The following is a 27,604-nucleotide window of genomic DNA, read 5'->3' as shown; positions in this document are numbered from 1 at the left end:
CTAATTGCAATACATCAGGATTAGGGGCCCCACACAATCTGAAGATATTGTAGCTTTAAAAGGAATTTTATTACCTTTTAAGACACCTCCATTATTTTTATGGAAAGTTAGTTTTCATGTGATGCCACAGCTGAATTATTAAGGGCTTAATAGTGTTGTGGCATTGCATTTATCCGGTCCTTATTTTATGATGTTATTGTGCACCTTTATATCAAATCAACGTCGGGTTTAAGCACAATGTAATGGAACACAAATGAAAATAAACTTCAACGTTTTGAGGAAACGCAAACCTTTAAACTCAATAGGTTGTTGAAAGAACAATTTATGAACATCGTATGTATCCATGTACTCAGTTTAAACGCTACGATATTTAAAGATCTAAATGGACTTTCATTACAATACCTTTTTTTCAGAACATATATTACAATGATTTGAAAATGTATTTTTCAACGCATCTAGAATGCTATAATTCTACTAGTTTTTAATTCTAAGGAGAAATGTAGGATGATATACACATATACGATGTTTTAAACTGTGCATATTAGATATCCAAGCTTTGAAAAACACATATTTCACTCATCAGCACTTTCTAATCAATCTCGCAGTCTCCGCAAGCACGTCAGCTGATGAGAAAAATCAAGTGACCGGTCACATGACAAGCAAAGTCTATCAAGATGGCTACGAGGCAGGAGTAAGTTGCATGTTTTCGTACGCGTTGTAATTTTAAGGTATTATTTTAGATGACAAAAACGGGTTTTGCATTTGTTGTAGTTATTTAACAACGCACAGTTGCAACAAATACAAATTTGATTGATTCCATTTATCGTGGACAAAGGCTTCGATAATGTTAGTAGTAAAGGCAATGGCAAACGTATCCGCTCTTTACAATAAACTTGTGTTGCTATGGCTGACAGTGTTTCCAATTAAACACTAGTAAATAATTTAAGGTTATTGAGCTTTTAGGTCTGAAGCTAGGGTACTCACGGTTTATCGGTATCTTAGTTTTTAATTAAAGGTGCGAATTAACCCAGGAGAAAAGGAGTAGCTAGATTTTCACGACAGATTGCATACACTGACCGCCCAGTTTATTTCAGTTTTCTGTTACATTTACACTTATAGAATGATATTTGTTGTCGAAAAGAGTGTTTTATCCCATAGCTTTATCTGAAAATGACCAGAATGCATTTTTTAAATTTCTAGGGGGGGGCATTTAAGTTAACGCTTACTGAACTGTACGTAGCTGTCACTGGCAAATAATTGTTTCTGCAATTCATTTTTATCCATATTTAATGGTTTTCGAAACCAGTGTGTCAGGAACTAGCAGCGATTATTTTTGTGTTGCAGACACCGGCGGAATGATGCATTCATCTGCACTCGCGTCTAGCGCATTAGGACAAACCTAAGGGTTCAGGCATCATTTTAATCATATATCAAGAGCTGTTTTTCGTTTTAGGATTGTGAAAGGTGCAGCAGTAGTCATAAGCTAATATGCAGCCAAGAGATAACATTACCCAGATGCTTGACTGCAAAAATCAGTTCCACGTGTCGAAATTGTCCGTGCAGATTGTGCGCTTGCGCGGCGGCATCTCTCAGCAGACGGCGTGGAAGTCGGTTCTTGCCGCTTAAACTTAAACATGACTCTTAAAGTTAAAATGCTTACGTGGCGTGTGTACTGGTGTGATGGTATTTTAATTCATAAAGGTTATTTCATTTTTTTAAATTGTTTGGTTGTACCGTTTACAGTCGATCGATTTTCTTTAAATGCTATGCCCTCGTTAAAATCTTTTGGGGCGTTTTATTTGGTCACTGTAGCGTTGCTTGCGGAATTCTGTTTCTGTTTTGGGTGTTATATTATTATTTCGGTTTGCTTAGCAGACACCCCTGTACAGGGAGCTACCCAATCCTGGAACTTTTCATTGCGCTACTAACTACAGCTGAGGTATCATTGTGCAAGCGCAGTACGGTACATGAGGGCTGATATAGGTAACTCACTCGAAACACCAACATTGCCTTCGGGCGTTTAACGGCACAAAATGAGATTTTTGTGGCTTCTGAAATGAAGCCTGCTCATCACCTCTGTCTTATTTAGACGGTGTCGTATTGTCCACAACATCTCCACAGCGCCGTGTAAAACCAACATCGCCGAAGTCAAAAAGTCACAATCGCAAAGAGTTTCTTACTTGAGTATTTCAGTAATGTATAGTTTTATTTATTCGGACTTTACAAACTACCACGGTTACGGTACACGGTATGAGAAAAGGCGATTGACTTTATTATCCACGCTATTAAAAATAAAGAATGACACTTGGAGCTATAGTTTCATATCACTTTTGCTTTCATATGACTAAAGAAGTTGTTTCATTGTACTTTGCATTTGGATTCAGCTTGTGGTTTGCGCGATACGAGGATAATGCCGATAAGGTACAATGGTTTCAATTTCGACGCAATCAAGGAGTGAGTGAATGTCTCACTCACAGAAAAATAGATGTGTAGATGTGGATGAAAAGCATTCTTAACACAGGAAGGTCTGCAAGAGTATACGTTTGGTCTTATGTATATGAAAAAGAAAGAGGCAGCAGTGGATTTGATTTCAAATCCGTTGTTTTCTTTGTAGAAAAAGCCTACTGTATATACCAAGATTATTTTTTTTATCTTTGGACCTTGCCCAGAGGATTTTTTTTAAATCCTTGATTGCTTGCACAACGTAGAGATTCAAGACCGAGCTTTGTTGTTGACGTAGGTGCATTTCTTATTTCTCTCAATTAACCTTTGCAGCAAAACCCTGAAAAGATTCACAATGCCTAGATAAAAAAAACATCCTGAAACCAAATGTTATGCTGTCTAGCCCATACAGTTCATCAGACACACAGCCCTGCCCCAAGCAGATAGAGGTCATGGTTTCAATCCACAGTGCTATTAATCCAGAGCTGTTGATGGAAAGCTATCTGTAACTAGAGGCAGCACAGAAGAAGCAGAGCACACTGACCACTCTGGTGTTTTTCTTGAACACTGACACACACACCAGAAAACTCAAGTAGGAACTGTGTAGATGTGAAGATGGTTAAGACTATGAGCAAAGGCTTTGGTCGTGGGAGTGTGGAACAAGCTACCCAGCCATGTTGTTGAAGTGGAAACCCTGGTTACTGTGAAGAAATGGCTGGATGTGATCTTTGAGTCAGTTATCTCCCAACTACCAAATGGCCTCTCATTTGTAAGCGTCCTTATGTTCAAAGGGTAACAGCTCCTCATCCAATACCTTCCCATACAGTCTTTCCTTAAGGAAGAGGCTGCTTTGGACTCAAAGAGTTAGGCTGCTGTGCAAGTTGTTTCTTTTTCATTTGGTCTGTGTGGTCGTGCAATCCCCTGTATGTTTCACGATTGTGCTGGCCTCCTACTTAACTACCAACTAATTAACTAATTAACAGGCTGAATAGGCCTGATAGCCTCCTCTCATTTGTATCCATTCTTGTTCTTATTCATGTAAGGGGAGCATGTGGATCTTAATGAGGGTGTACAGTACTTCACCAATCTTTTGAATCCTTGATTTCGGTTCAGCATCCGTGCAGTACTGGGTTAGGCGTGGGAAAGGGTTTAAAAACCCCGAAGCAGATGTAGCTTCTGCCGTGTGTTGTCAGAAAGCCGTTTTCCTTGGCGTGAGTCATGCTAAGTCCAGCCCAGTCCCAGAGCCACAGAGCAAGCACATGACCACTGCCCCCCCCACCAGGAGGGAGGCTGTCTATTGCAAAGCCCTGAAAAATAAAGAAACAAAACCACAGCTTGTAAAGCAGGAATACTTCCTTTTTACACATTTCTCCTTGGGATAGTTTCACAGACAGAACACCTAGTGGTAAGATGTGTAGGTAGGTGCTTTATGAGGAAGGTTGAGGTATTATTAAGGAAATCCACATTCACGATAGAATTGTTCCTCTCCTGTCTACGTGACACTGTTGTTCATGTGGCCTCCTTTTAAAACACTTCAAAAGTCAAGAGACAAAGCAGCGTGCACATGACAGGGGCTTTCAGACAGGAACAGCCTTTCCGTTGACTGATAACAAAGTAAAATTGAGAGAAAATATAACCACTTTAAAGGAGTTAGATGCAATTGATACTGAAATGTTTTCTTTCTGCTGTCGCTAATGGATCCTGTGCAGCCGTGTTCCTTATTATGGGTCAGGTGGATGATGAAATTGACAGAACTCTGTAGCTGGAGACCTGGCAACCCTTTTCTGTCGTAACACGCTGTCAGTGCTCGTACTTTTCTCTTCACTCGCTGGGGTCAGCACTCTGAATAAGCGTACATTTTGATACAACCATTAGCGTTTCTGTGGGGAAGAAAAGGGACTTCTTGAGGATCCATTAAAGTAAGGTTTTTCTGTGTCCCCATGAAGTCAAATAATGGTGTTGGTTCAGTGAAAGAGCCATTATTTTTTTAATCAATCTGAAAGCACTATATCTTGATGAGGCAGCAATGAAATAATTGTTCAATACATGATTGTCTCTGCCCAATTATTATTGAAAAGGTTGTGATGTATAGCTAGATAAGACAATATACATACAATGAAAACTCTTGGGTGTAGTCATTTTCTCCTCTCGTAGCTCGCCCTAGTGTTGGCCTCTTACTGAGCAGTAAGAAGCAAGAGGGCTGCTCAGAGCCAGCAGGAATGGCGCAGAGAAAGCCCACGATGGCCTGTCTTGAACGGGGAACACATAGACAGCTGGAGGATGCCCAGCCCCTTCGGGATCGATTCCGTTTGCCGTGTGCTTTCCACACGGCAGTGTGGGAAGAGGCTAGCTCCTGTTCCTCTCCTCTCTCCGCAGGCCTGTGTACTGGCTGGGGAATGACACCCTGCGGGTCTCCATGGCCCTGTTCGCCGAGAACCGCCGCCGGCTGTGTGAGCGGCTGAGGGCCAAGTCCGAGGTGGCCAGGAGGTCGGTGGTCGTGCTGCAGGGCGGGGAGCAGACCCGGAAGCACTGCACCGACACGGACCTGCTCTTTCGCCAGGTAACGGCAGTGTGACGGAGAGGGAGCCAGGACAGCAGCCCTCCGTTTCCTAATCACTTCTTTGTATTTGGGGATCGCGGGGGGAGCTGGAGTTTATCCCAGCAAGCAACAGGCACAAGGCGGGGTACACACTGGATGGGACACCAGTCCGTCGCAGGGCGCACACAGACGCACGCTGACACCTGGGCCAGTTTTCCTGGAGGCCAATTAACCCACCAGCATGTCTGTCGATGGTGGGAGGAAACCGGAGCACCCTGGGAGAAACCCACACGAACATGGGGGGGAACATACAAACTCCACACAGACAGCTCCTCAGGAATTGAACCTGAGGTCCCAGTGCTGCAGTATCAAACAATCTGTACCCTCTATGGCTGCTCTGGACTTTAAAGACCGGCCAGTCGAAAACGTCTATGAATTCTGAATTTGTGAGGGATAAAGGAAGATTTTCAGTGAGCAGAGGCGTTAGTCTCTTACCTTATCTTTAGTTATCTTATCTTAATCTCTTATAGTCTGCAGAATCAAGCTGCTCGCTGGCCTACAGTATGGCAGCATGTCTTCCTCCTTTCTTACACAAAACAACAAGTCAGACCATAAAGTGTTAAAATGTGCTGGTGACAGAATATTAGAGAATAATCCTGACAAAGGTTTTTATGGGTGTATCATTTTATCTTTTGTTAAAGCCTGCTTTGGATCAAAGTTTGTTGGACAAACCTTGTTTAGCTTTCAAGTGTAGGTTTCTATAATGTTTAACTCCTAGTTTTCGAATGGCTGTGTGGCCTCTTGTTCTCTTTCCCAACAACGTGTAACTTGTGATTTGGTTATAAAGGTAGGTAGGTGGGCGTGGCTGCTGTGGTCGCATGATAGTGTCAGCAGACACTGTGAAGAATTTTTGCTGACAGAAGCATATACCTGTTCCTATATCCATCTGTTTTCAGTAAGTACTTTTTCCTTGGAGGCTCAGAAAGAGCCAAAGTTTAACCCAGCTGGCACCAGGGTGCGGTGTGACTTTGCACCTTGGATCTGCGTATCTTCTTAAGATGACAGACACAGTTAGATAGCAAGCCTTTGGACTGTGGGTGAAAACCACACAGACTCCAGACTGCAGACTCCACACAGCAGGCACCCCGGTCCAGAATAAAACCAGGACCCAAGAGCTGGGAGGCAGCACTGCCGCATGCATCATGATAATGCACGGTCCCCCATTCTTACAGTGTTTTAGGAACTGTTTTTACTTGTTTAACTTTTACAGACACACGTAAGGATCTCAGAAGTGTCAGTTGACTGAACCCCAGAATTACTCTTCGTTATTTGGAAGCACAGAACCCATGCTTGACATTCATGTCAAGAGCGACTACATTTTGAATGAAAAGTATAATTATCTATCAATTCAAAACTCAGAGAAGCGAAACAATTCAATAAATGCATGCCTTGCGTGATAAACTCATTGTACCTGTCAAATCACTCTTTTCAGGCAGTAATAAGAAGTTCTCTCCATTTGCACACATCAAGTTATTTTCTTTGATTCCCTGTCTTTAATTGGCGAGCACTTTCGAGTTGAGAGCACAATCCTGTCCTTGCATTTAAAAAGAGCTCCTTTGTTTGTTTCTTAATGCTGTGTAAGAAAAGAGGTTATGAGCCAGCTGATTCATTCACTGCTGGGGGTTTTTATGGGTATTGTTGAAAATTATATTTTGCATTGGGAATAATTGATACTTTACAGCGCTGTATTAACAGTAGTGTAAATGAAATGAAATTAGGCTGACAAACACAGCCCAATTTCTGCCTTTTTGAAGCAAAGCTGAATGGTAACATTTAATTCCAGCAATACTAATGCTAGCAGGAATCAAGCTGCACTTTTATGTTCAGTTTTTAGACATGACAAAGAGCACTCTCTGCAAAAATCAAATATGTTGTTAAAAGAGTCCCCTCTATGATAATGCTGACCTCATGAGACATTTTTATGTTCCTGTTTTTTCTTTCATTTTGGAAGGAGATGAATTCTTAAAATATCTCAAAATAGATGTAAATGTAGAAATTATTGAAAGCAAGTCCTTTTTCTTTGCTAAAACATTTGGAGTAAACAGGATGGAGTACTAAACCAAGCTGATTGCTTACGTCATGTGCAACATTGGTGTCTTCTAATCTCAACAGATATCAGTAGCTAAGCAAGGCTGGGCCTGGTTAGTAATGGGATGGGAGACCTCTTAAGAAATCCCACTTACTGCTGCAAGAGGTGTTTTGGCTCACACCTCTGGACCAGAAACTGTAACAAATATCCATGTGTGGTTTCTATAGTCACTGTCCTATAGGTGGTGGTATTCCTGAGGTGATGATAATTCCTTACACTTGTATAGCACTTTTCTGGACACTCCAGTCAAAGTGCTTTCCAGGTAATGGGGATCCCCTCCACCCCCACCAGTGTGCAGCCCCACCTGGATGATGCGACAGCAGCCATAGTGTGCCAGAATACTCCCCACATACCAGCTCTCAGTGGGGAGGAGAACATAGTGATGAAGCCAGTTCATAGATGGGGATTATTAGGAGGCCGTGATTGGTAAGGGCCAATGGGAACTTTGGCCAGGACGCCGGGGTTACACCCCTACTCTTTTTGAGAAGTGCCCTGGAATTTTTAATGACCACAGAGAGTCAGGACCTCAGTTTTATGTCTCATCCGAAGGACGGTACCTTTTACAGTATAGTGTCCCCATCACTATACTGGTGCATTAGGACCAAGACAGACCGCAGGGTGAGCGCCCCCTGCTGACCCCACTAACACCTCTTCCAAAAACAACCTTAGTTTTTCCTGGGAATCTCCCATCCAGGTACTGAACAGGCTCACACCTGCTGAGCTTCAGTGGGCTGCTAGCTGTGAGTTGCAGGGTGATATGGCTGCTGGCTGATAAGTTAATTCAAGGTCCAGAATACAGCAGGTTCTGGACCAATGCAAAGGTTCGGTGCAGAACACTGTCACATATAGCCAAATTCAATATTTATATTGAATTTATATTTCAATATTTATATTTATATCTATATTTTCGCTTAATGTGCCAGAGTGTATAGTTTATATGGCGAAAAGACATAAGTAACCCTCCCTTATATAATTGTATTCTATACAGTATTATGTAGTACTAATGCATTGGCTCTAAATTAATTTAAATAACATTGATCAACTTAAAGAAGCAACAGCAGTCTCAAAATCTAATCTAAAATAAGCAGCATGAATCCCTTCTCTGCATCCAGCGAGTGTTTTCTCTCTCTGCCTCTGTGATTATCATGCTGCACCGTAATGAGACGGGCAATAAAGCTGTCAGAGAGCCCTGTAAGGTCATTTCCAGTCTGCGCAGACACAGCTGGGAGTGTTCGTTATGATATTAAAACAAGGCCGCACTGAGCTGCGTGTGCTCAGGTGGGGGGCTGGGAGGGGCTCTCTCTCTCTCGCTGGGTCCGTGGTCTCTGCCCGACTCTTCTGTGCTGCTCATTTGAAAGTTGACGGCGACGCGCTCCAGCTCAATTTCTTCCCACTCTGCTGTCGACCGGCCCGAATCTCAAGTCACCAAGGACTGAATGTTAAAGTCGCAGATCTGCTACACTAGGACACTAAAAGAGCCCCTGGCAGTGTTCATGACACCAGGAGTGGCTAAATTCGGCTTTGAGCTCGTGTAATTCAGTTAGCGATGTGATTTCACCCTTTTCCTCCTGATCTGCTGTGCAGTGGGGCTGCTGGTGCAGAGAGGGTAGGTGGGGGTTGTACTTCAGTGGTGTGTGATGAGAGCCCCTTCTGTATGGGGAAGTGCTTCAGGAAATGATTCTTTAGGATAAAAACTGCCTTGTGTTGCTGAACTGCCTCTAAAGAAAAGCTGCTGAAAAAACTTTCATCTAATTTGTAGTGCAGCACTCATTTTTAATTACTGAAGGATTATCCCACTGAAAGAAGTTGGTATAAAATGGACAATTCTCATTTCAAAACATTCTTCTTTCCTGTTCTGTATATGGGCTCACATAATGCAAAACATATTTTTTTTCTCAATATCATAAGCCCCAAAATCAACGGATAACGTTGGTATCTTTCCATCTCTTTATAAAGATTACATTTTTGTTCCTGGCATCTCCACTATACTTCTCACACAAAAGACAAAAAACAAAGGTTTGTTAAGGTTGCTGGGCTTTTTTCATCATTTTGTGCATGGAGTGGCCTAGGTGTTTGAGATGGCATGGTGACAATTTCCAGTTTGTCTTCTGTTTAAGATGCTGGTCCTTACTTGTAAAATGTGGGTGGGCTGCAGTGTAACACTAGCTTCAGGGATTAGTCACTGAAATACAGAAGAAACTGAACTGGCTGGAGTTTAGCTCTCATGCTTGACCAATCTTTCCTACTGACTTGTGTGCAGCTCGAAAACGTGTTTCTTTGTTTCTCCTGGAATCAGACCTGGAGGCTCGTGGGTTGATTAGCTTCGTCTACAGTCTACAACGCACACTTTATACACCCACTCGGGGCGGAGTGCATAAGATAGAAATGGCTAAATCCATCCTTAAATAAATTAGGTTCAATAAGATTTAGCCTGGCAGGGTTTTTATTTAGTAAAATCTGGAATGGCTTGTGCTGTCATATAGGGTCAAACGTCTTTTTTCCTGTGTGCAGAATTTCCCTGGGTGCGGAAGTCATTGATCACGAGTCCTTCCACAGCTGGGAGAATAGGCTGGCAAGAGAAAGAATGCAAACACTTGCGTTGTCTAGGAATAATATTCCCTCAGAATAAAAATTTGCGCGATTTCCCTTGGTGCTTAATCTCTCATAAAATATTTACTGTTAGAAATAAATCTATACATTCTTGGCCTCTGCTTGGATTAAATGTAATTTGACAGGGGGCTGATAAGGGATGAAGCAGTGTTTGCACAAGAGGGTATTTAGCCCTCTCCGTGCAAGCCCACCTGCCCCCATCCTGTTAGCGTCTTTCCCCCGAGACTGAGTTTAACGGTCTTCTAACGATCCGTCACTCTGGCCGGTGGGTGATGCTGCAGGAGAGAGAGACTTCAAAAGACGGGGAGAAGTATCTTTTATCAGCCTGTAATAGCTGTGGCTGGGGAATGCTTTGGAGGCTGGATAAGTAAAGTGAAACTGAATAATGCACCGCAGCTTTGAATAACCGTCTTTTTTAGCTGGGGGGGAAGATGTTTTTTCTCAGATGCACAACCTTCATATTTAACATGAAATTAACAAGCAAGCTCTCCTTCCCTGACTCGCGCCCCGGAGCCATTTCTGAAGCGGCTGGTATTCCTTTATGTGGTGCTTTGCCAACGTATTAAGAGCCTTCCTGTTGTGTCCCGTTTTGTAAAGTTACAAAATGTTGCATCCACATTCCCTTAAAGTTCCGATTTTATACAAAACCTGAATGCTCCAACTGAAGGGTTCTACAGGTAAGATACGTTGCAGCAAAAGCCAACAAAAACTAAGAAGAAAAAAATTAAATACGTTGATTGCATACACCCCTATGAACTCAGTTTTTGATGTAAGCACTTTTGGCAAAAATTACAACTTCTTCTGGGTCAGTCTCTACCAACTTTGCGCACTGTCATAGTGTGATTTTTGCCTGGGTTTTTAGCACATTTGATGAAACTTCCAGATTGTTACGGGGTTTCAGTTTCAAGCTTTTCCACAGATTCTCAAGAGGATTCATATCCGGACTTTGACAGGGACACTCAATGACATTCTCTTTCCTACTCCTAAGCCCCCCCAGTGTATGTTTGGCCTTGTGCTTTGTGTCATCGTCCCGCTGAAAGGTGAATTTTCACCCTAGTCTGAATTCATCAGCAGGACTGAAACAGGTTTTCTTCTAGTATTTACCCATACCTTTTCCATCTAGTCTTCCTTAAATCCAGCTGGATTTCCCCGTCTCTGCTGAGAAAAAGCCTCCCCATAGCGTGGTGCTGCCTGCACCATGCTTGACTGTAAGGATGGGGTTTCCTGGGTGATGTGCTGGTATTTGAGATGGATATTCCACTCTGCCATACGTGGCAGCTCTAAGGAGTGACCAGGATCTTGTGCATTTCAGTGACTTTATCCCTGACCTACTTTGAAAGCTGCTTTAACAGTCTTTCACGGTGACAGGTGTTTTCATTGCACACAGAGGCCACTCAGCACATCTGTGCCTCATTAATGTCATTTTGTGCACCTAAAGTAATTTCTGCCGCCTCAAAGTGTTTTAGTACTTATGCAATCGTGGCTTTTTCATCGTTCTGTCGTTATTGTTTGTCCTTCTTTCTTGTTGCTTTTTTTTGCTTTGAATGTGCCGAGTTGTGTATATAACATATCGCTGCTTCAAAGTGTCATGAATGCAAGCTTTAAAACAACAAAATGCAAAAACTGAGCAAAGGCCTGAATACTTTTGCAAGGCGCTGTACTGTATATTCAGATTTCAAAACCAGTTCCAGTAACAGGTTTTTTTTTCCACCCTGCATGAGACCACATCTCGCTCGGCGCCCCTGTAGTTCCTGAGTGCATGGTGCTTGTTCACAGGCGTCTCATTAGCCTTCTTCACTCCACCCACTGTGCTGAAACCTTTTTAATAGGTTGTTTTATGACAGGATGGTGCTGCCACTTTTTTCTTCATTAGAGCAATGTAATTGTACTAGACTCTGTGTTGGGCTTTGTTGCCCCTGGTCCTCGAGAGCCACAATCTGGCCAGTTTTATGTGTCGCCCACAAATCGCTAGATGTGAAACAGTTTTGTTTTGAGCGCCGAAGCGGTTGATTTGTTCAACTGACATCATCTGAAATGAACCCACTGTTCCTGCTCTCAGGCACCACTGCTGCCTGTTTCTGAGTTCATTTAAATTAACTTGGGAACAGGCAGACCAATTCACTTACTAAATTGTTCAAAACTCACTTGTGTTCCAGGTCTTTACAGATCTCTGGTCTGAGTGTGACTTGCCATGCTTGTGGCTCTACAGGACCAGTTGGTAGACCCTGTTATATGTTAATGGACCAAAAAAGCTGTTCTTGGGGATCAACTCTTCTCTAACCGAGCTACAGCCTGAGAGTTTCTTTTAGGGGCACATCTGTCCTCTCCTTCTTCAGATCCAAGCTAACAAATCGAATCGAGAATCGAAACTAACAGAGCATGACCTAAAAAACATGTGGAGGTGGGACTCATCACACAGAGACTATCAAAAATGTTAGGCTTCTTGGGGCGAATAGGCTGACTGTTTTATTTCTGCTCTGCAGGAGTCTTTCTTCCACTGGACCTTCGGTGTGACAGAGCCAGACTGCTATGGGGCAATCGATGTTGACAGTGGGAAGTCCATCCTGTTCGTCCCCAAACTGCCTGAAAGTTACGCCACCTGGATGGGAAAGTATGTCCCCGCTTCTCAGAAGTTTGCACTTCAGTCGGATGATTTCAGAGAATCCAATACAAAATATGATTAAGGAACTTGAAGAGAGCTCAGATTTCTGGATCTTTTTCTAATTGAAATCTTTCTGCTGATGTGGCACTGTTATTTCAGGAGACTGTGTATAATTGCACAAGATACAAACCTTATTTTTAGATAAAAGTAGAATTCCATTAAATAAATGTGGTCTTAATTTTATTATGGTGACCTATAGAATCGTATTTGCAAGACTAATTAGCTTTTGAAATGAGCAGAACGGCTCTTTCAAACAATATTTCCCAACAGGTGTGCTGTGCTACAGTGGTGTGCCTTTAAACCTTAATGGTTGTGCTGCAGTACTTGGGAAAAGTCATGTAGGAGAAACAAAAATTGATATCTTAAGGATTATTTACTTATTCGTGTTGTGGTACAGCTGCCATTTTGCACGTTTGGTCTATACAGAGGCCACACTCTTAAGATTGTACTTGTGGGACCTGTTTTAAGATTTAAGACTTAAGATTTTCATGCCTGACAGACATTAAAAGACAAAAATGTATGATAGGGGCTGAGCTGTTTTCCTTTGATCTGTTTCTGCAAGAATAAGGCGACTACGCACTTTGATGCAAACTCAGATTAAACATTGAAATACGTTTTTTTAGTAATATTAATCATTTATTTGGGACAGTGATGTGTGCGTGTAAGGGAAGTTAAAGTCTGCAGTGGTTTGGAAAAGGATGAGAAACACTGACATGTTGTCCAATATTCCAGTCCCTCTCAGGCCTTAATTACTAAATGTAACCAATTTAGTGGATAAACAGTCAATCAGCTGTGATTTCCATGAGCTGTGTTTTCCGGGACTCTGTTAGGTGTTCCTCTACCTTTTTCCTCTAAAATTTGCCAGTACTTTGCACCGCCCATTTTTCTCTCAGTTCTGAAAGATTCCCAGTCCCTGCTGATATGATATGGTGAGCACCATGCTTGACTGCTGGGATGGTGCTGAGTAGGTGATGTGTTTTGTTGGGTTTGCGCCAAACACAAAGCTCTGCATTTAGACAAAGTTCAATTTCTGTCTCCTGCAGGACAGGACACATTTTTTGTGTCCTGCCACATGTCTGCATTATATGTCAATGAAGATTTAAGATGAGTTTTTTCATGCCACTTTCCCATACAGGCCAGAAGTTTGCAGGGACACATATTATATTGTCAGTGAGTGAACAGAGACTCCCATTTCAAACATAAAATTTTGCAGATCTTTCAGAGTCACTTCTGCCTCACAGTGGCATCCATGACAAGTCTCCTGCTTACCTGGCTTCTCTGTTTGAGATGGTGGCTCATTATATGTTGTAAATGGGTAGTATGGTGCACAGTCTACTTCATAATGTTGGACGTTGCTGTACTAATTGGGAAAAGTAACCTCCTTCTGACCTGTGCCTCTTAAGCAATTCTTCCTTGATTTCCTTTGAAAGCTTCTTGGGTTTCATGATACAAATGACACGCTTTTGCTTCAACTGTCTAAACAGAGAGGCAGGCAAGAGGTAATTAAATAAGGCGTGATTAATTAATTTCTGTTTTAATTTGAAAGGTGCATTATTGACATCGCTCCATGCCTATTCCTCGCTCTTACTTGTAATTAATTAACATGACGCCTGCCATTTTCCTTTCCATGACAGCAGAGCATGCAGTCTTACCTGTTGAGGTTTGGATACATTATGCAGATTTATTTAATTGTCCCAGAAGAAGAGAAGTTTCACAGGCTCCATGCTGAAAGTATCTTCTGTACAGCACAGCACAAGCTGTCTGGTGAACAGAGCTTTTGACAGTGTTTTTGTGTTTTAATAAGCGACGAAGACAGTTGTTTATCTTGTTACTGGCTGTAGAAGCTTTGTGACAATTGTTGTAGATGTCAGCTGAGAGACATCTACATACATACATGTCAGGAAGAACGTGTGGGAGGAACTGTGAAAAAATACCCAAAAAGTCGAGGAGACCTTGCATACTGCACTTTGTGCATTTTTAAAAGTAGTTTATAAAATAGTTTAACTGTTGTGGCTTTTTTAAACTCGCATTTGAGTAAACTCCCAGCTAAACTTTGAGTGGCACAGTTCATACTGTTAAGTTAAAGTTATGTACCTACTATAATGGCAGCAATAATGATAGAGTCTTTCACAAGTAGAGTGACAAAATGTTCTAGGTTTCAAGTGATGTTTAAACATTCAAAAGTGTAGGAAAGTTTGCAAAGACTGAAAGAAACATAAGGGATATTCACCTAGCAGATATAATTTCTTTAAAGCCTATATAAAAAGGATTATTTACATGCATAGTTTCATGCATATTTACTTGACTAAAAAAAGAAAAATATATTCCCTACAGCTTATCTCTACCTATAAAGTCTCCAGATACAGTCCCTCCTCTAAAAATATTTTCTGAAAGGCTGTGAATCCTCCCACACAGCTGCTCAACAAAGCAGATCCAGCAGCAGTCTTCCAGCACATCTTTGTTATTCCTGAACTATGTACAGTATATATATATATTATTTGTCTTGTTTTCTGTTAGCAATCATGTACATTTGTGAGGCGATGCTTTGCAAGGGGAGAAGTGGTGGCTGTCTTGCAGCTGCTTGGAGCTGAGGAGGATAATGATTCTAGTTTTGAGAGCAGGAACTTTTTTTCAAAAGGAATCTTATTTCCTGCATCAGGACGGCACTTTTAATTGACACCTCTGCGGGCCTGGATTAAGCTCACAAAAGCGATGTGGCACACGCAGTACCGATTAAAATAATGCGAACACCCACACAGCCGGGATCTGTTTAACTGATGTGCAGCAGCTTCAGTAAATAAAGGCTGTTCTCAAGCTCTTATCTTAGACCTCAACACAACAAACTTTAAACTGGATTAATTAATGTTAAGTGAGGGGTGAAATTTATCCCTTAGAATAGAGGGTACCAAAATGATTCAGCAAATAATTAAGTCTTCCAATTCATCTCCTACGATAGATGGCTCTGGTTGGAAGCAGCACTGTTGCTGAAACATTTGACATTTGTTAAATAAAATCTGTTTATGAGTACAGAGTGCATCCAGCTGACTACTCTCTTTTTATAGCTGTTTTTCTGGGCCGACCCTCTGTGATTTTTGGGGTGCGTGTTCTTTTTTTCTTCTTCTGGAAGTAGAGTCCCAATGTCTTTACCTGGGCAAGACATGCTGTTAAGTCTCATCCCTGCCAAAGGGGCTGTGATATCTCTGAGCTCTGCCCAGTGCTGGGAGGATTTTAACAGCAGTCTGGTCTCCTTAAGGCCCCCAAGGAGTTGGCTGACTGGTGAGAGTTTTGTGGGTCTTCATTCTGATGACTTAGAAGGGTCTTCAACGTCTGCTAATTAAGGCTTGTTTAATTCTGCTCGTTAACAGGATCCATACCCGGGAGCACTTCAAAGACAAGTATGGACTGCACGAGGTTCACTACACCAGCGATGTGAGTCAGCCCCTTCGAGTTTCCCTTCTTTACACCATTTTATTTTTAATTTCCTAAAGACATATCAGAGAGGAGCTCTCATTAAACAGTGGGGTGACAGGCTCTCACGCTTCACTTGGCTTGGATGCATAACTGTAATTTCCGATTCTGCATGCCGAGCGGAACCAATGAGCTCATTGACGTGGAAAGATCACACGGTGTTTCTGTTGTCCCTGGGTGACACTGTCACCTCCAGTATGCACTGCCTCCTTAGTAAAATAATTTGTAATTGAATATTGTTGCTGGCAGCTTGTCAGCAAGGAGGGAGAAGAAATAAACAAAACAAAGGGAGGCTGTTAATTAAAGGCACACTGAAAGCAACTGGAAAGATTTGAATAAACAAACTAGGATCTGGAAGCAAAATGCTTGGGGATCGGGGCTTTTGTGCCCATAGGAGATGGTGTCTGTCTTCCAGATGGCAGGTTAAAGTTGTACAGATATTCTGGGAACACTGCTAAGACACTGGCATCTCTTTTCCTAAGGGCAGCAGAGCTACAGATCCAGGATCCAGGATTCTCCAGCTAACTCCACTATATTAACGCACCTGTCAAGATCCAATCCAAAAGTATTGGGCCAGCAAAGACGAAGCCGTTATTTTTGCTTTGCAATCAAGCAATTTATATTTATGATCATGAGATAACATGAATGATTCGTACAAGGATATACATTAAAAACTAAAATATACTTCATGATACTTTATGGCACTCATTACAAATTTCAGAGTGGAAATGTTTAGTTTGAAACATGTATTAGATCACTCTCATGATCAACCAATAGGAACTGCTTGACAGTAAAGCAAAGTAACAGTTTTTCCATTCCCAGTATTTTTGCAGGACACTGTAAATCTCTTTCGCTCTTCCCTGTTCTTCAGCTGTTATGCTGCCTGGGGGGGGGCAGTTGTGTTTCTACTGTAGCAGAGGAGGCTGTGGTCTAGTCAGCAGTTTGTTTGTTTAGCCCTCCACTTCCGGATTTGTGACCTGCAGCAGAATTTATAGCATAATGTTAAGCATACACGCTCCTAAAACCCTGAAGAGGGCAAAACATGGTGGCCGCCGATATGAGTTATTGAGTTGGTTTTTGTAATATGTAATTTTTTATGTCTGTCTGTGTTGGTAACACTCAGGCACTATTATAATACAGTGGAATGTTCCTTTCAGTAGTGTATGGTGTTGCTCTAAGGTTTTCCTGTTGAAATACTTTACCCTTAATGTATGACAGTCCCTTGGTTAAGTGTAAGGTACAATGAATGAAACACAGATACCAAATAACCCATATAATCTATGCATAGAAGGTGAGGATGCGATGAATCGCAATAAGGCAAGAGGAGGTAATTTTGTCCATTTTAACCCATTTGGTAGTTAGAAGTTCATGGATCCAAGGATCTCATGCAGCTGTTTCTTGAAAGCAGCCAAGTTAACGACATTGACAGCTTTTCTTGGTTGCTTATTCCATACTCCCACAACTCTTTGTGTAAAGCAGTGTCTCCTGTTCTGGATTTCAATTGCTAGGACGCAACAGGAAATCTCCGGTTCACAATTCTCTGATTACTTTGTGCAGCTCGTTGTTTGACTATTAATTAAAGGACCCAAGTATTTAAAATATGACTGAAAGATAGATTTTAAACCAGTCTTAGTGTGTCCTTCCCTAGTAAACGTTGGGAATATTCCTCTAAAGCCTGTATGTGATGTTGTCATTTACTGTGAGGTTTGAAAATAGTGAGGTTGTTTGAAATTTGGAACATTAAGGGTGTGAGTTGAACTACAGGTCACATCAGGCCTATGCAATGTGCCAGCATGGGGTTGATTCACGTTTTAGTATCTCTAGCTAATCTTCCTTGTATTATTACAAGGATCACATTTCATACTGACATAAAATATTAATGAGTCTGCCTGGAAGGCAGAAAGGTAAAATTTAAACTGAAGGCAGATGACAGAATTTGGGCTTTTATGAATACTTACAACAAGAATTTGAAAAATGTTTAAACCACCTGCTAATTTCTAGGGATCTCTTGGTTTAAATCTTAGTTTCTTTGTAGTCATTTGTTATCGGTCAGATTTATACAGCTGGAATTAACATGCAATCATGTACAGTTTGTCTGTGTGAACTGGTATGCTGCCCTGTATTACTCCTTATTCCTTAAAAAAGACATTGGCAGTCTGAGGTCAGGTATTGTGGGGGTCAATTATAATTGTGCATGCAATGAGGAAACACATTTTGTCAATGAGGATGGAAATAATTCTAGATGCTCCCTGCTGTGCTGAGATTTATTAATGCAAATAGTACTAAAATTGTCAGCCTTATCATTATTCAAACTAATCCACACTCAGGTTTAGGATGCATTGATATTCAATAAAGATAAACAGTTAATACACTCATACTCCCATGATAAAAGGCCAAATAAAGAAAAATCAATAAGATTAATAAAGAGATGTTGTATAGCAATACTTAAATCGACTTCATTTTATGTTGTGAAAACAGACCTGACACTTATCTCTCTTAGAGATTTTAGATGGTATCTGCAGTTAGGATATCTTCATTGTTATATAAAAGCTGCATCAGGGACCTGTCATGTTAAAATTTGACCTGCACAGAGTGATGCTGAGGCTAATCTCCTGGGACCTGAGGATGTTGGCTCACCTGTCTGGTTAGCTGGAAAATGCTGTGAAGAGTTAGTGGTTTAGAATGTAACAAGTATGGCAGACTATTAAATCTACAGAAACACTCCACTGACTCCTTGCTGGAGTTTTTAGGACCCTGTTAGCATGGAGAACTGTGTAGTAACCAAATAATATGCCAACATAGTGGAGACTTTTAAATAGTTGTGGAAGCCTTGCATTTTGAGATTTATGTGTTGCACCTCGTAAGAATTATACATTCAGGCATATACATTCTGTTTGGACAGTTTTTCTGCTGTATTTTTTTTTGCCAGACTGCAATCCCATGATCACCTAATATAGGTAAAGCAGACTAGCTGCTATTTGGTATGCACTGAAGCAGTTTACGTCTTGCATAGCTGTTAACCTACATTGCACAGTACTACAAAGCAGTAGTAACAGTGTAACCTGACACTCATTTTACTCTAAGGTACGCAAAAAAGTTCATTTTAGGTAGCCTATTTCAAACTTCCAGGCTGTTTCCGTGCTGTGTCTGTTCCTCTGCAGCACAGGATTGGCTGTTACAGAACACTCCAGCCTAGAGACTGCGGGCAGCTTTTCAGTGGAACAATTCTGGGTACTTTGGGGTCTAGGAACTTATCCTGAAATCCTGTGGAGGGCACAAGGGGAAGGGAAGGTCACTCCTAATTGTGACTTTGTGTTCAGCACACTGTAGGACAGACGAGCAAGTCAAGTGAGCTCTGCCGGGGTTTTTTCATCCCAGGAGCATCTTGGCCCTTGTAGTTACTAAGCCCGATCTCTGGCTAGATAGGTTCTCTGCGTCAGATTGAAATCTCTCTCCCTGACAGGTTTTGATCTTGCCAGGTAAGCATCTCGTAACAAGGGTGCTTGACAACTCGCAGATCTGCATTGAATTCAGATGTGGCTGCGGAGCTGAGCAAAAAACTTGGCCTGTGTCTTCAGGTGGCGTTTCGAAGGAGGGAGGGTAGCTGAGCTGGCTGTATGATCAAGCAACACTTTGAGGGTGTTTGTGGCTCCTAAGGGGCTGTGGTGAAGGAAGGTCAAACATGAGCTTCTGAAAACAAAGACGCTTTCCATCTTTTTTTTGCACTGGGTTTGATTATGACATTCGGTTGTCTGTTATGCATATGTTATAGGTATCACTCATGGACATCTTGTAAGTTTTTTCTCTGTGCAGTTTTTAATGAATTTAGTTCTTTGTGTTCGGACCTTTCAGACCAGGTTGTTTTCTTTATCTTTCGTCATCTATCAAAGTCTTCCAGGAAAGGAGAAAGGGAATTTTTGCAAACAATTATCTTTACGTGGAAAACAAAAATCAATATACCTTGAAGTGTCAAGTGTGACTAAAGCAAATAAATGTTCGGATTCTGCCTAGTTCATCATGTGAAAGACTGGGCTCATGTCAGACTCTGTATTCATAAATTATGAATGACAAGATTGTTTATTGGGAAGGTGAACAGCCCTGTTCTCATTCATCAATCTCCATTGACTTTTTGCTGTAATATAATTGTGAATGGTGCCTAATGCATTTAGCAGTCTATGTGCTTATTGATGTATTCCTCTTAAAACAGATTTCCAAATCAATGGGCAATATATTATGATACATTATAGTACGAGAGAATTTAAAGATGAAAGTGAAATGAAAAAAGTGTCAGGTTCCCCTTTATCTACAGTCTAAGTTTGTCACAGTCAGTCAAATATATTTTGTCTAGTATATTATAAATAAGGCAGCCAAAGAGATTTCTCACATCCACTAAACAGTGTTCATTTTTACTTTGGAAGAATCTGTATTTTCCTTAAGCAGCAAAGGACAAAATTATCAAGTTAATGCTATGAAAATGTCAAAGCTTATCTGAATTTGAAGGCAAGGCTTTTAAAGAGATTAATTTATTATGTTTTCCAGTTAAAAGCATTTTCTCATTTTCTTGTGCTCCTTGATGCAAAGAGAGGAAAAAACCCTTTGCTGACATGTTCAAACTTTGTTTTCAGTCCAAGTTTGATCAAAATTGTAATATTTTTGTACAATACCGTTGCTGGCATTTGATGAAAACATGTTTTATAGATTAACTTGTATTTTTATTTGGTTTTTAATTATTGTAAACACAGATTAATCTTGGCTTTTGAAAAATGCAGTGCTGTGGTTTTAGGAGGGTTGTGTAAGTGTGTGTGCCTCATGAACTTCAAATATGTATTACTGCCAGCAGGCATCAGAGAACACTTGTAGCCACCTCTGCAGTGGTCTCAGTAGGTAACACAGGCCAGGGCAGGAATATCTTAGGCCCTGCTGTGTGATTCCACCATCAGTAGATTGCCTGGGCTCTGTGATCATGGGTTTGAGCCTGGGTCATGTCACTAGTGGGCTGTGCCCAAGGGTGATGTAATTGCTTAGGAAAGGTGACAAGTGAGGAAGACCTTTCAGCCCATCTAACCTGCTTGGCTGTTGATCCAAGGATCTCATCCAGCTGTTTCTTGAAAGAAACCAGGGTATCAGCTTCAACAACATGGCTGGGTGGTTTGTTCCACACTCCTACCACGCTTTGTGTAGAGAAGTGCCTCCCGGGCTCTAATCTATTCACTTCCACACTCTCAGCGACACAGCCTCCTCGGTGTGCCTCTGCCCCTGTTGTCTCTGAGTCTCTGGTAGTGACATGTTGAGAGGCAAGGGGCTCGAAAGTGGGCGGGTTGGAGGAGAGTCTGCCCACACTTCTGATTCTTTCCTGTGTGTGACCGCAGGGTTCATTGCTGTGAACCGGCACAAGAAAAACACACAATTCACTTTTCTGACTAGAGTGGGTTTAACACATAACAGGCTATTCTGAATTACACAGAGATCCTGGAGGAAGTGCATTTGAGTATAGTCCTCGAGGAAAACGTCTGAAGCTGCCCGTCAGCTCCAAAACTGCATTTCAGAAATCAATATTTCACAGACTTAATATATATATAATGCATGACAAATGAAAAGTCGTTAATATTTTTACATTGAATAGCCCTTTAACCTTTAAGGGACATTAACCTGTCAATATAACCACAGTAACCTTCAAGCTAATTGCTTTATGTTCCCGGTTCTGATTTATCTTCTGAAAAAAAAAGAAATGCCCGTGTTATATTTCTCTTAAATTCTCTGTTCTTCAGTTGTTTTTGAGAATGTATGTTGAGAGACACTTGGTTCTCTTTTAGACCGTATTATGTGGAGTTTAGACGGTAATCTGTTCGGGAATCTTTGAACCTCCAGGTACAGATACTGGAAAGCAGATGCAGGGCTGTTGAAAGTATTAGACAGCAGTGAGAATGGACAAGAGAGGATAAAATCAGCTGGCTTTTACCTTCTCATTTCATTGGAATGCATTTGAGGTGGTGCCAGCTAATGCAGTTCCTGATTGAAAGAATTTGAATTTTTGCAGATCCAGAGTCTGGGCAGTCAAAAAATTATGCAGCCTGCAAGCACCGGGGAAAGCAGTACAGCAGCACAGTGTCCTTCATAGCAGAATCAAAACCTTATCCGTCAGGGTAGTACCCTTGCTGTTAAAGAATTAATTTGAAAATGTAATTCCCATACAAAACAAGGTGAAAAGAAAACCAAACAAACTCTGGAGGGGTAATCTGAAATCACCAGTACCAAGCTGGGAGAGTTAAGACGCAGACAGGAGGCAGCAATCCTCTCTGTCAACAGACTCCGGCTCTTGTTAGGAACGGTGCCTTTGCACATACTAATGAGCAGCTGATGCTTGGGTGGCACTGGCTTGGAAGTCAGCGCCTTGCCTCGTTTAATATTCAGGGGCTAGTTCCTCTTCGCATCTGGTGTCGCTTTTGTAAGACAGTCCAGGGGATTAAAGAAAGTCTGAGCGAAGGGAGATGATTGTCATTAGTTGAAATTCATCTAGCCGGTGGCTCGTGGCGATCTGTTTATGGGACTCTGGTATTGTGGGGGGGTGGGGGGGGCGATAAACACAGGGATGATAACCGTGAGCGCGACTCCAGTACGGCCCATTGAATGTGGATCCTCTGTCCAATCCACAGAGCGCATCGAGGAGTCCCAGCACTCGGAGCTTATAATTAGCAGCCTGAGTGTGGGGATGTTCATATGCAGCAATCTGCCACAATCGCCTGTGGAAAGACACAGCTACCCTGATCAGTAATTAACAAGCCACCCAGCTGCCCACTTGAGCTTGTGGAAAATGAGCAAATCTGGACTGCTTAGTCTTTTTATTGCAGTGCTCCTCTAATGACAGAGGCGCACTGATGGCTAGCGTCCGAGTATGCCATCCACCTGTTCCATACTCCCCCAACCCTTTGGGTAAACCCTTTGCCTGTTCTCGGTTTTAAATGCGCTTGCACCTAGTTTCCACTTGCTTCTTCAAAGCCCTGCTCTTACATCAGCAGGCTTTTCGTGTTTTTCTCACTTTCCTGTGTGGATCAGTGAATGCTGTGCTCTTCTCTCATTTTATATTCTCCCGTGTCCTTGGAGTCTGAAGTTTTTAGGTGCGGCACCAAAAATTTGCCGTTTTCCCAGTCTCTGTGCGAGCCAGACTTTAAGCCAGTTTTTAGTAATAAGCTGTGGCTTTCACCTACAAGCAGTCGATTGTGCTGTCAGAGGTAGAACATTTGGTATTTTTTAGAAGATATGTCTGTGAAAGCAAAGAAAATCCCTACTGTACAAGAATACTGTAAACATTGAAATTGTTGCTCTTTCTAACAGGAGAGTTTGTGCACTCTCTAAAACCCATCATTGCTTACTTAAGGTTCCACCTAGATGCCCTTACATCTGAGCAGTGAGCCTCTTCTCATAACCTTCTCCAACAGGAACTTAATCATCAGATGTTGTTTATTTTTTTCCATAACAAGCAAAAATCTCTCTTCCACAGTAGTGTTATATGACAGCTGTGGAGTCACATTTCGGTATGATTGCGATACGCATCGCTCATTTTTTTCATTTCCATCAACAGAGAAAGCTCAAAATAATCCTAATACATTTGGGGTTTGGATTAGTCTGTAGCACGTTTATTAATATCTCTTTGCTACTGCTTACTGCACTCTTTTAGTTTCTTTGTCAAATTCTTAAAGTGTTATTAAGCAAAAATAATTTGGATCATATCTTTCTTTTTACATTAGTCCTCGCAAAAAGATGGTGAACATTATTGGTTGACACCATTTTAGCAAAGTGAGTTTTAACAACTCAAGATCTGTTTTGAGTTCCCTTTCAGAGGAAATGTTATTTTCACTTCTTATTGCAATTTGATGTACATCATGGACTGCTGTGTAGCAAAACTTGTCTTCTGAAATGTTGCTGTCTTTGTTCATCTTGAGACATCCACTGAGAGGTTAGCTAGGACTCTGGACCTCATTATCTAAGCTAGTCAGAAACAACTAGCAGGGATTGAGAAATACTCTGCTTTGTAATTGTTCCAGTTGCTATAGTGCAATAATGCTGTAACATTATATTACAGATTAAAGTAAGGAGATACTACAGATATTTATGGTTATGAAGGTGGTAATAAATGCATGATCAGCTATGTTTTTTCTTGTGGGCTTGATTACCTACAGATTTTGTGCTTAGTGTCCTGATAACATATCTGCAGTATATAAATATAGGCTTCTAGAAATCTGGGGGAATATGTGAAGTGTGTCTATGTACCGAAGCCATGATACATATCATTATACTCAAAACAAGGCTGGATCTGGAAGCAGTCAAATACTCTGGAAAATTACAGTTGTCAAAAATTGTTCAGCTGTAAAATCTTTTTCCTGCTTTAAATATAGCTTCATAGGCACTCAAAATGTTAAGAAAATATTTTTATGCTTCACAATGGGGAAGGAAGACTGTTTCCATACAGCCAAATACAGCTGGGGAATTAGATTATCCTCCTCCCTTCTGCTGTAGTTTGCTACTGTTCGGGTTGCACATCTGAAAGGCCGTTGCTATGAATGTCATAGTCATTCCTTCAGTTTATCTAGCGCTTGTCATCACAAAGGATCTGGAAGCGCTTTACTGATCAGCGGAGGGGGACTGTGTCTGTGCCATTTTGTGTCACCGGCTCCACTGCGCATCAGAACAGGTGTAGAGAACTGAGAGATCGCTTCAAATATTGGATTAGGGGAGAACTTTAAGGAGTTTAACAGATTGCACAAGTCCAGAACACAAATGATCTGGTGCACTAGTGTTAACACCTTTACTCATGGCAGCAGTGCCATGTGATCACTAGACGTTTAGTGTCTCATGTGGTGGATGACACTTCCCTCAACATGCTGTAATAATAATTATTATAATTGCTTACACTTCTATAGCGCTTTTTCTGGACACTCCACTCAAAGCGCTTTACAGGTAATGGGGACTCCCACTACCACCACCAGTGTGCAGCCCCACCTGGATGATGCGGCGGCAGCCATTGTGCTCCAGAACACTCACCGCACACCAGCTCTCAGTGGGGAGGAGAGCAGAGTGATAGTAGTACTACTGTAGTAGCCCTGTTCATCATGCAGGGGCCCTGGGCTGAAAGCTCTGGTCCCCAGGGAATAGTGCCACCTGCTGGCCCAGCACCTTGCCTCCCCTCCATGTGGCCAGGCCCAGCCTCGCTTCTCGTTCTGGCACCTGGCAAGACCAGGCTGGAGAGGGGCATGAAAATCTGTTTGTTAATGTTTCATGTTAAAAAAACAAACAAAACAAAACTCATTTTAATTCATGCACATCTGTTGGAATTGCTAACTAAATAAGTCAACAACATTTTTGCGCTTTGTCAGATCTATACCTTTTGAATATTAATATTAAATAATATTATTTAATAATGCTTAATAATTAATCCTATGAAATATTTAAATCTTGACGGAGTGCAGATTTATTCTTACATGTTCTAGCGCTGTTGCCACAGAGACCGAGAGTAATGCTTCCTGCATGTTCAGCGCCAAGCTTGCTGACATTTAACACCAGTTATTAATTAGGAACACTGACATGCCTGAGAAACAACCATCTAAACCACAGGCTTAATCACAGCGTGCAGACAGCAGCTGAATGAGGGCTGAATTAGACCACTATGCGTTGTTTTATAGCAGTATAGTTCCAATATGTATATTTGACACTCTTGTTGAGCACTACACCTGGTAACAAGTGAAAATGCAAAGAATGCCATGATACTGCATTGCCACATGATGCATGTTGTGAAGTACTGGTGTACGGGGGGTATCGTTACATTTCTACAGCATGGCGAGTTTTTTCTGTGTGCCGACGATGCAGTGACAGAGATGACATCAACATTCTTTTTCCTCTCTTCCAGCTCTGTGATATTTCTCTTTATGGATTTGTTTCTAATGACCTGCTACAACCCATCTAACAGGGATACAAATCCTCGCTGCTGTTTAATGACCTCCAAGGCCCCAACTCTCACTGCCTCTCATTCTTTCCCTGACTTTAATGGAAACTTTGGCAGCTTCGTTTTTTTTTGGTGGATTGCCTCAGCTCAGCTATCAGTGATCTCATCTGCAGTGCTTTATGCTCAACCTTTGCCTTCTGCAATAAATTTTGTGACCGAGGCCTCAGATTGTCTTTCAGCTGCTTGCTAGACAAATAGGCAGAACCCAGCATGTGGCAAGCTAGCTATTCTGCTGAAAAACACCCCTGCACCTTCTGGCATTTCCTTTTTTATTTCTTATCTGCATTTATGCAATAGCCATTAACCAGCTCCCCCAGTAGGATAGTTTATTTTAGTCTTTAGTACAAAACTTGGCACATCCTTATGATATGTGACACCACTGGGGAAAGCCTGTCTTTGGGGTGTCTTTTAAAGGTGGGGTGCATTCAGTGCATTGCACAGACACCACTCAAAGTGGAAAAATTACTTGGAATTCTCTGACACTTCATAAATATAACTAAAATACCATTAAAGCAAGCAAGCTCAAACCAAAAGGAATGGACTGGCTCTTTCTTTATAGCTCTGGTTCCTGTTATGCCTATAACTTCCAAGATTTATAGGTCTAATTCTAGTGCTAACAGGATAAATGTACGTGAAAATTGAATTCTTGGCTGACTGCCATTTTTTCTTTCACTATCAGTGTGTTGCCCATAACCGTAACCCTCCTGTTTGGCCATTGAGTTACAATCTTGGTGGGTATACTATGCATAGTGGACACACACGCTCACACTCACACCAGGGCTAATATTCCCAGATGCCTGTTAACCTCCTGGTATGTGTTTGGGAGGAAACTGGAGCACCTGAAAGAAGCCCATGTGTGCTTGGCAACATGCTGCCTCTAATGCGAACAGGTCCTTTCCAAAAATCATTGGGACAGTTTTCTTCAAACTTAACAGGCTGGGACTTGCTTGGGAGCCTTCACAAGTAGATGCAGTTTTCTAGTTGCCAAAGAGCATCATACTCACGCAGAACTGAGTATTCACACTTGCTCAGGATCTGGCAGGTGCTTTCTGTCTGTAAGAAATGGACGGAAGCTGATTAAATGAGCTGGCAACACGGGTAGACAAGTATTGCCAGCAGACCTGTAATCATCCGGAGTGAGGATTCTTCTGAAAACACAAGGTACAGATACAGATGAGGGGAGGCCATTTTGGTTCATCTTTGATCTTCCTGAAACGAATACAGTTGTCAGCAGGTAATAATCATACAGTCGCCTCAGAACAGAGTTTAATCTGACACTGGCATTTTCCTTCTTCTCCAGCTTGTCGGCTTTTTTGCCTTTATCCATGGATTTGTCTCCTCCTCTGATTTCTGTATGCATCCTTTTTAAACATTCTAAGCACAATTTGGGAGCCCTTTTGCCCAGAGGAACGTTTGGAATGATTTGTGATGCAGCCACCAAGACACGCTAATCTACCATTGATCAATCTCAAAGCACCGCTGGTCCTCAGCATTTTGCTTTGGGATGAATCTGTGCTTGGTTTCTCTCTGTTGTTGGGTTTTGTTTTTAAGTTTTAGATATTGTATTTGCCTTCTTAAATGAGAAACATTTTATTCGAGTATACGAAGGAACATCCTGAACTTTGTAAAGCTGGTGGATTTACTTACATGTATGCCGCATATGTAGTTACGGTGGAAACGTTTAATGCTAAATGTGTGATTTGGTTAATGAAATGCAACAGCATGCATAGTTAGCAT

At 41.6% G+C, this 27,604-nt stretch overlaps 1 protein-coding gene across 1 annotated transcript in view; it reads left to right on the top strand.

Moving 5' to 3' along the window:
• Positions 1 to 565: 565 nt before the first annotated feature.
• pepd (peptidase D) overlaps positions 566 to 27,604 on the top strand; it is a 114,166-nt gene continuing 87,127 nt past the window's right edge. Inside the window, exons 1-4 of the mRNA XM_088613669.1 lie at positions 566 to 691; positions 4,819 to 5,002; positions 12,224 to 12,351; positions 15,768 to 15,831. Coding sequence (XP_088469795.1) covers positions 675 to 691; positions 4,819 to 5,002; positions 12,224 to 12,351; positions 15,768 to 15,831 — 393 coding nt within the window. The 5' untranslated portion in view covers positions 566 to 674. The remainder of the gene's footprint in view (positions 692 to 4,818; positions 5,003 to 12,223; positions 12,352 to 15,767; positions 15,832 to 27,604) is intronic.

The sequence above is a fragment of the Lepisosteus platostomus genome, chromosome 20, assembly GCF_059453375.1.
Source record: "Lepisosteus platostomus isolate fLepPlt1 chromosome 20, fLepPlt1.hap1, whole genome shotgun sequence".
In the NCBI taxonomy this organism is placed as follows: Eukaryota; Metazoa; Chordata; class Actinopteri; order Semionotiformes; family Lepisosteidae; genus Lepisosteus; species Lepisosteus platostomus.
Note: the sequence above shows the minus strand (reverse complement) of the source record. Positions and strands in the feature narration are given on the sequence as shown.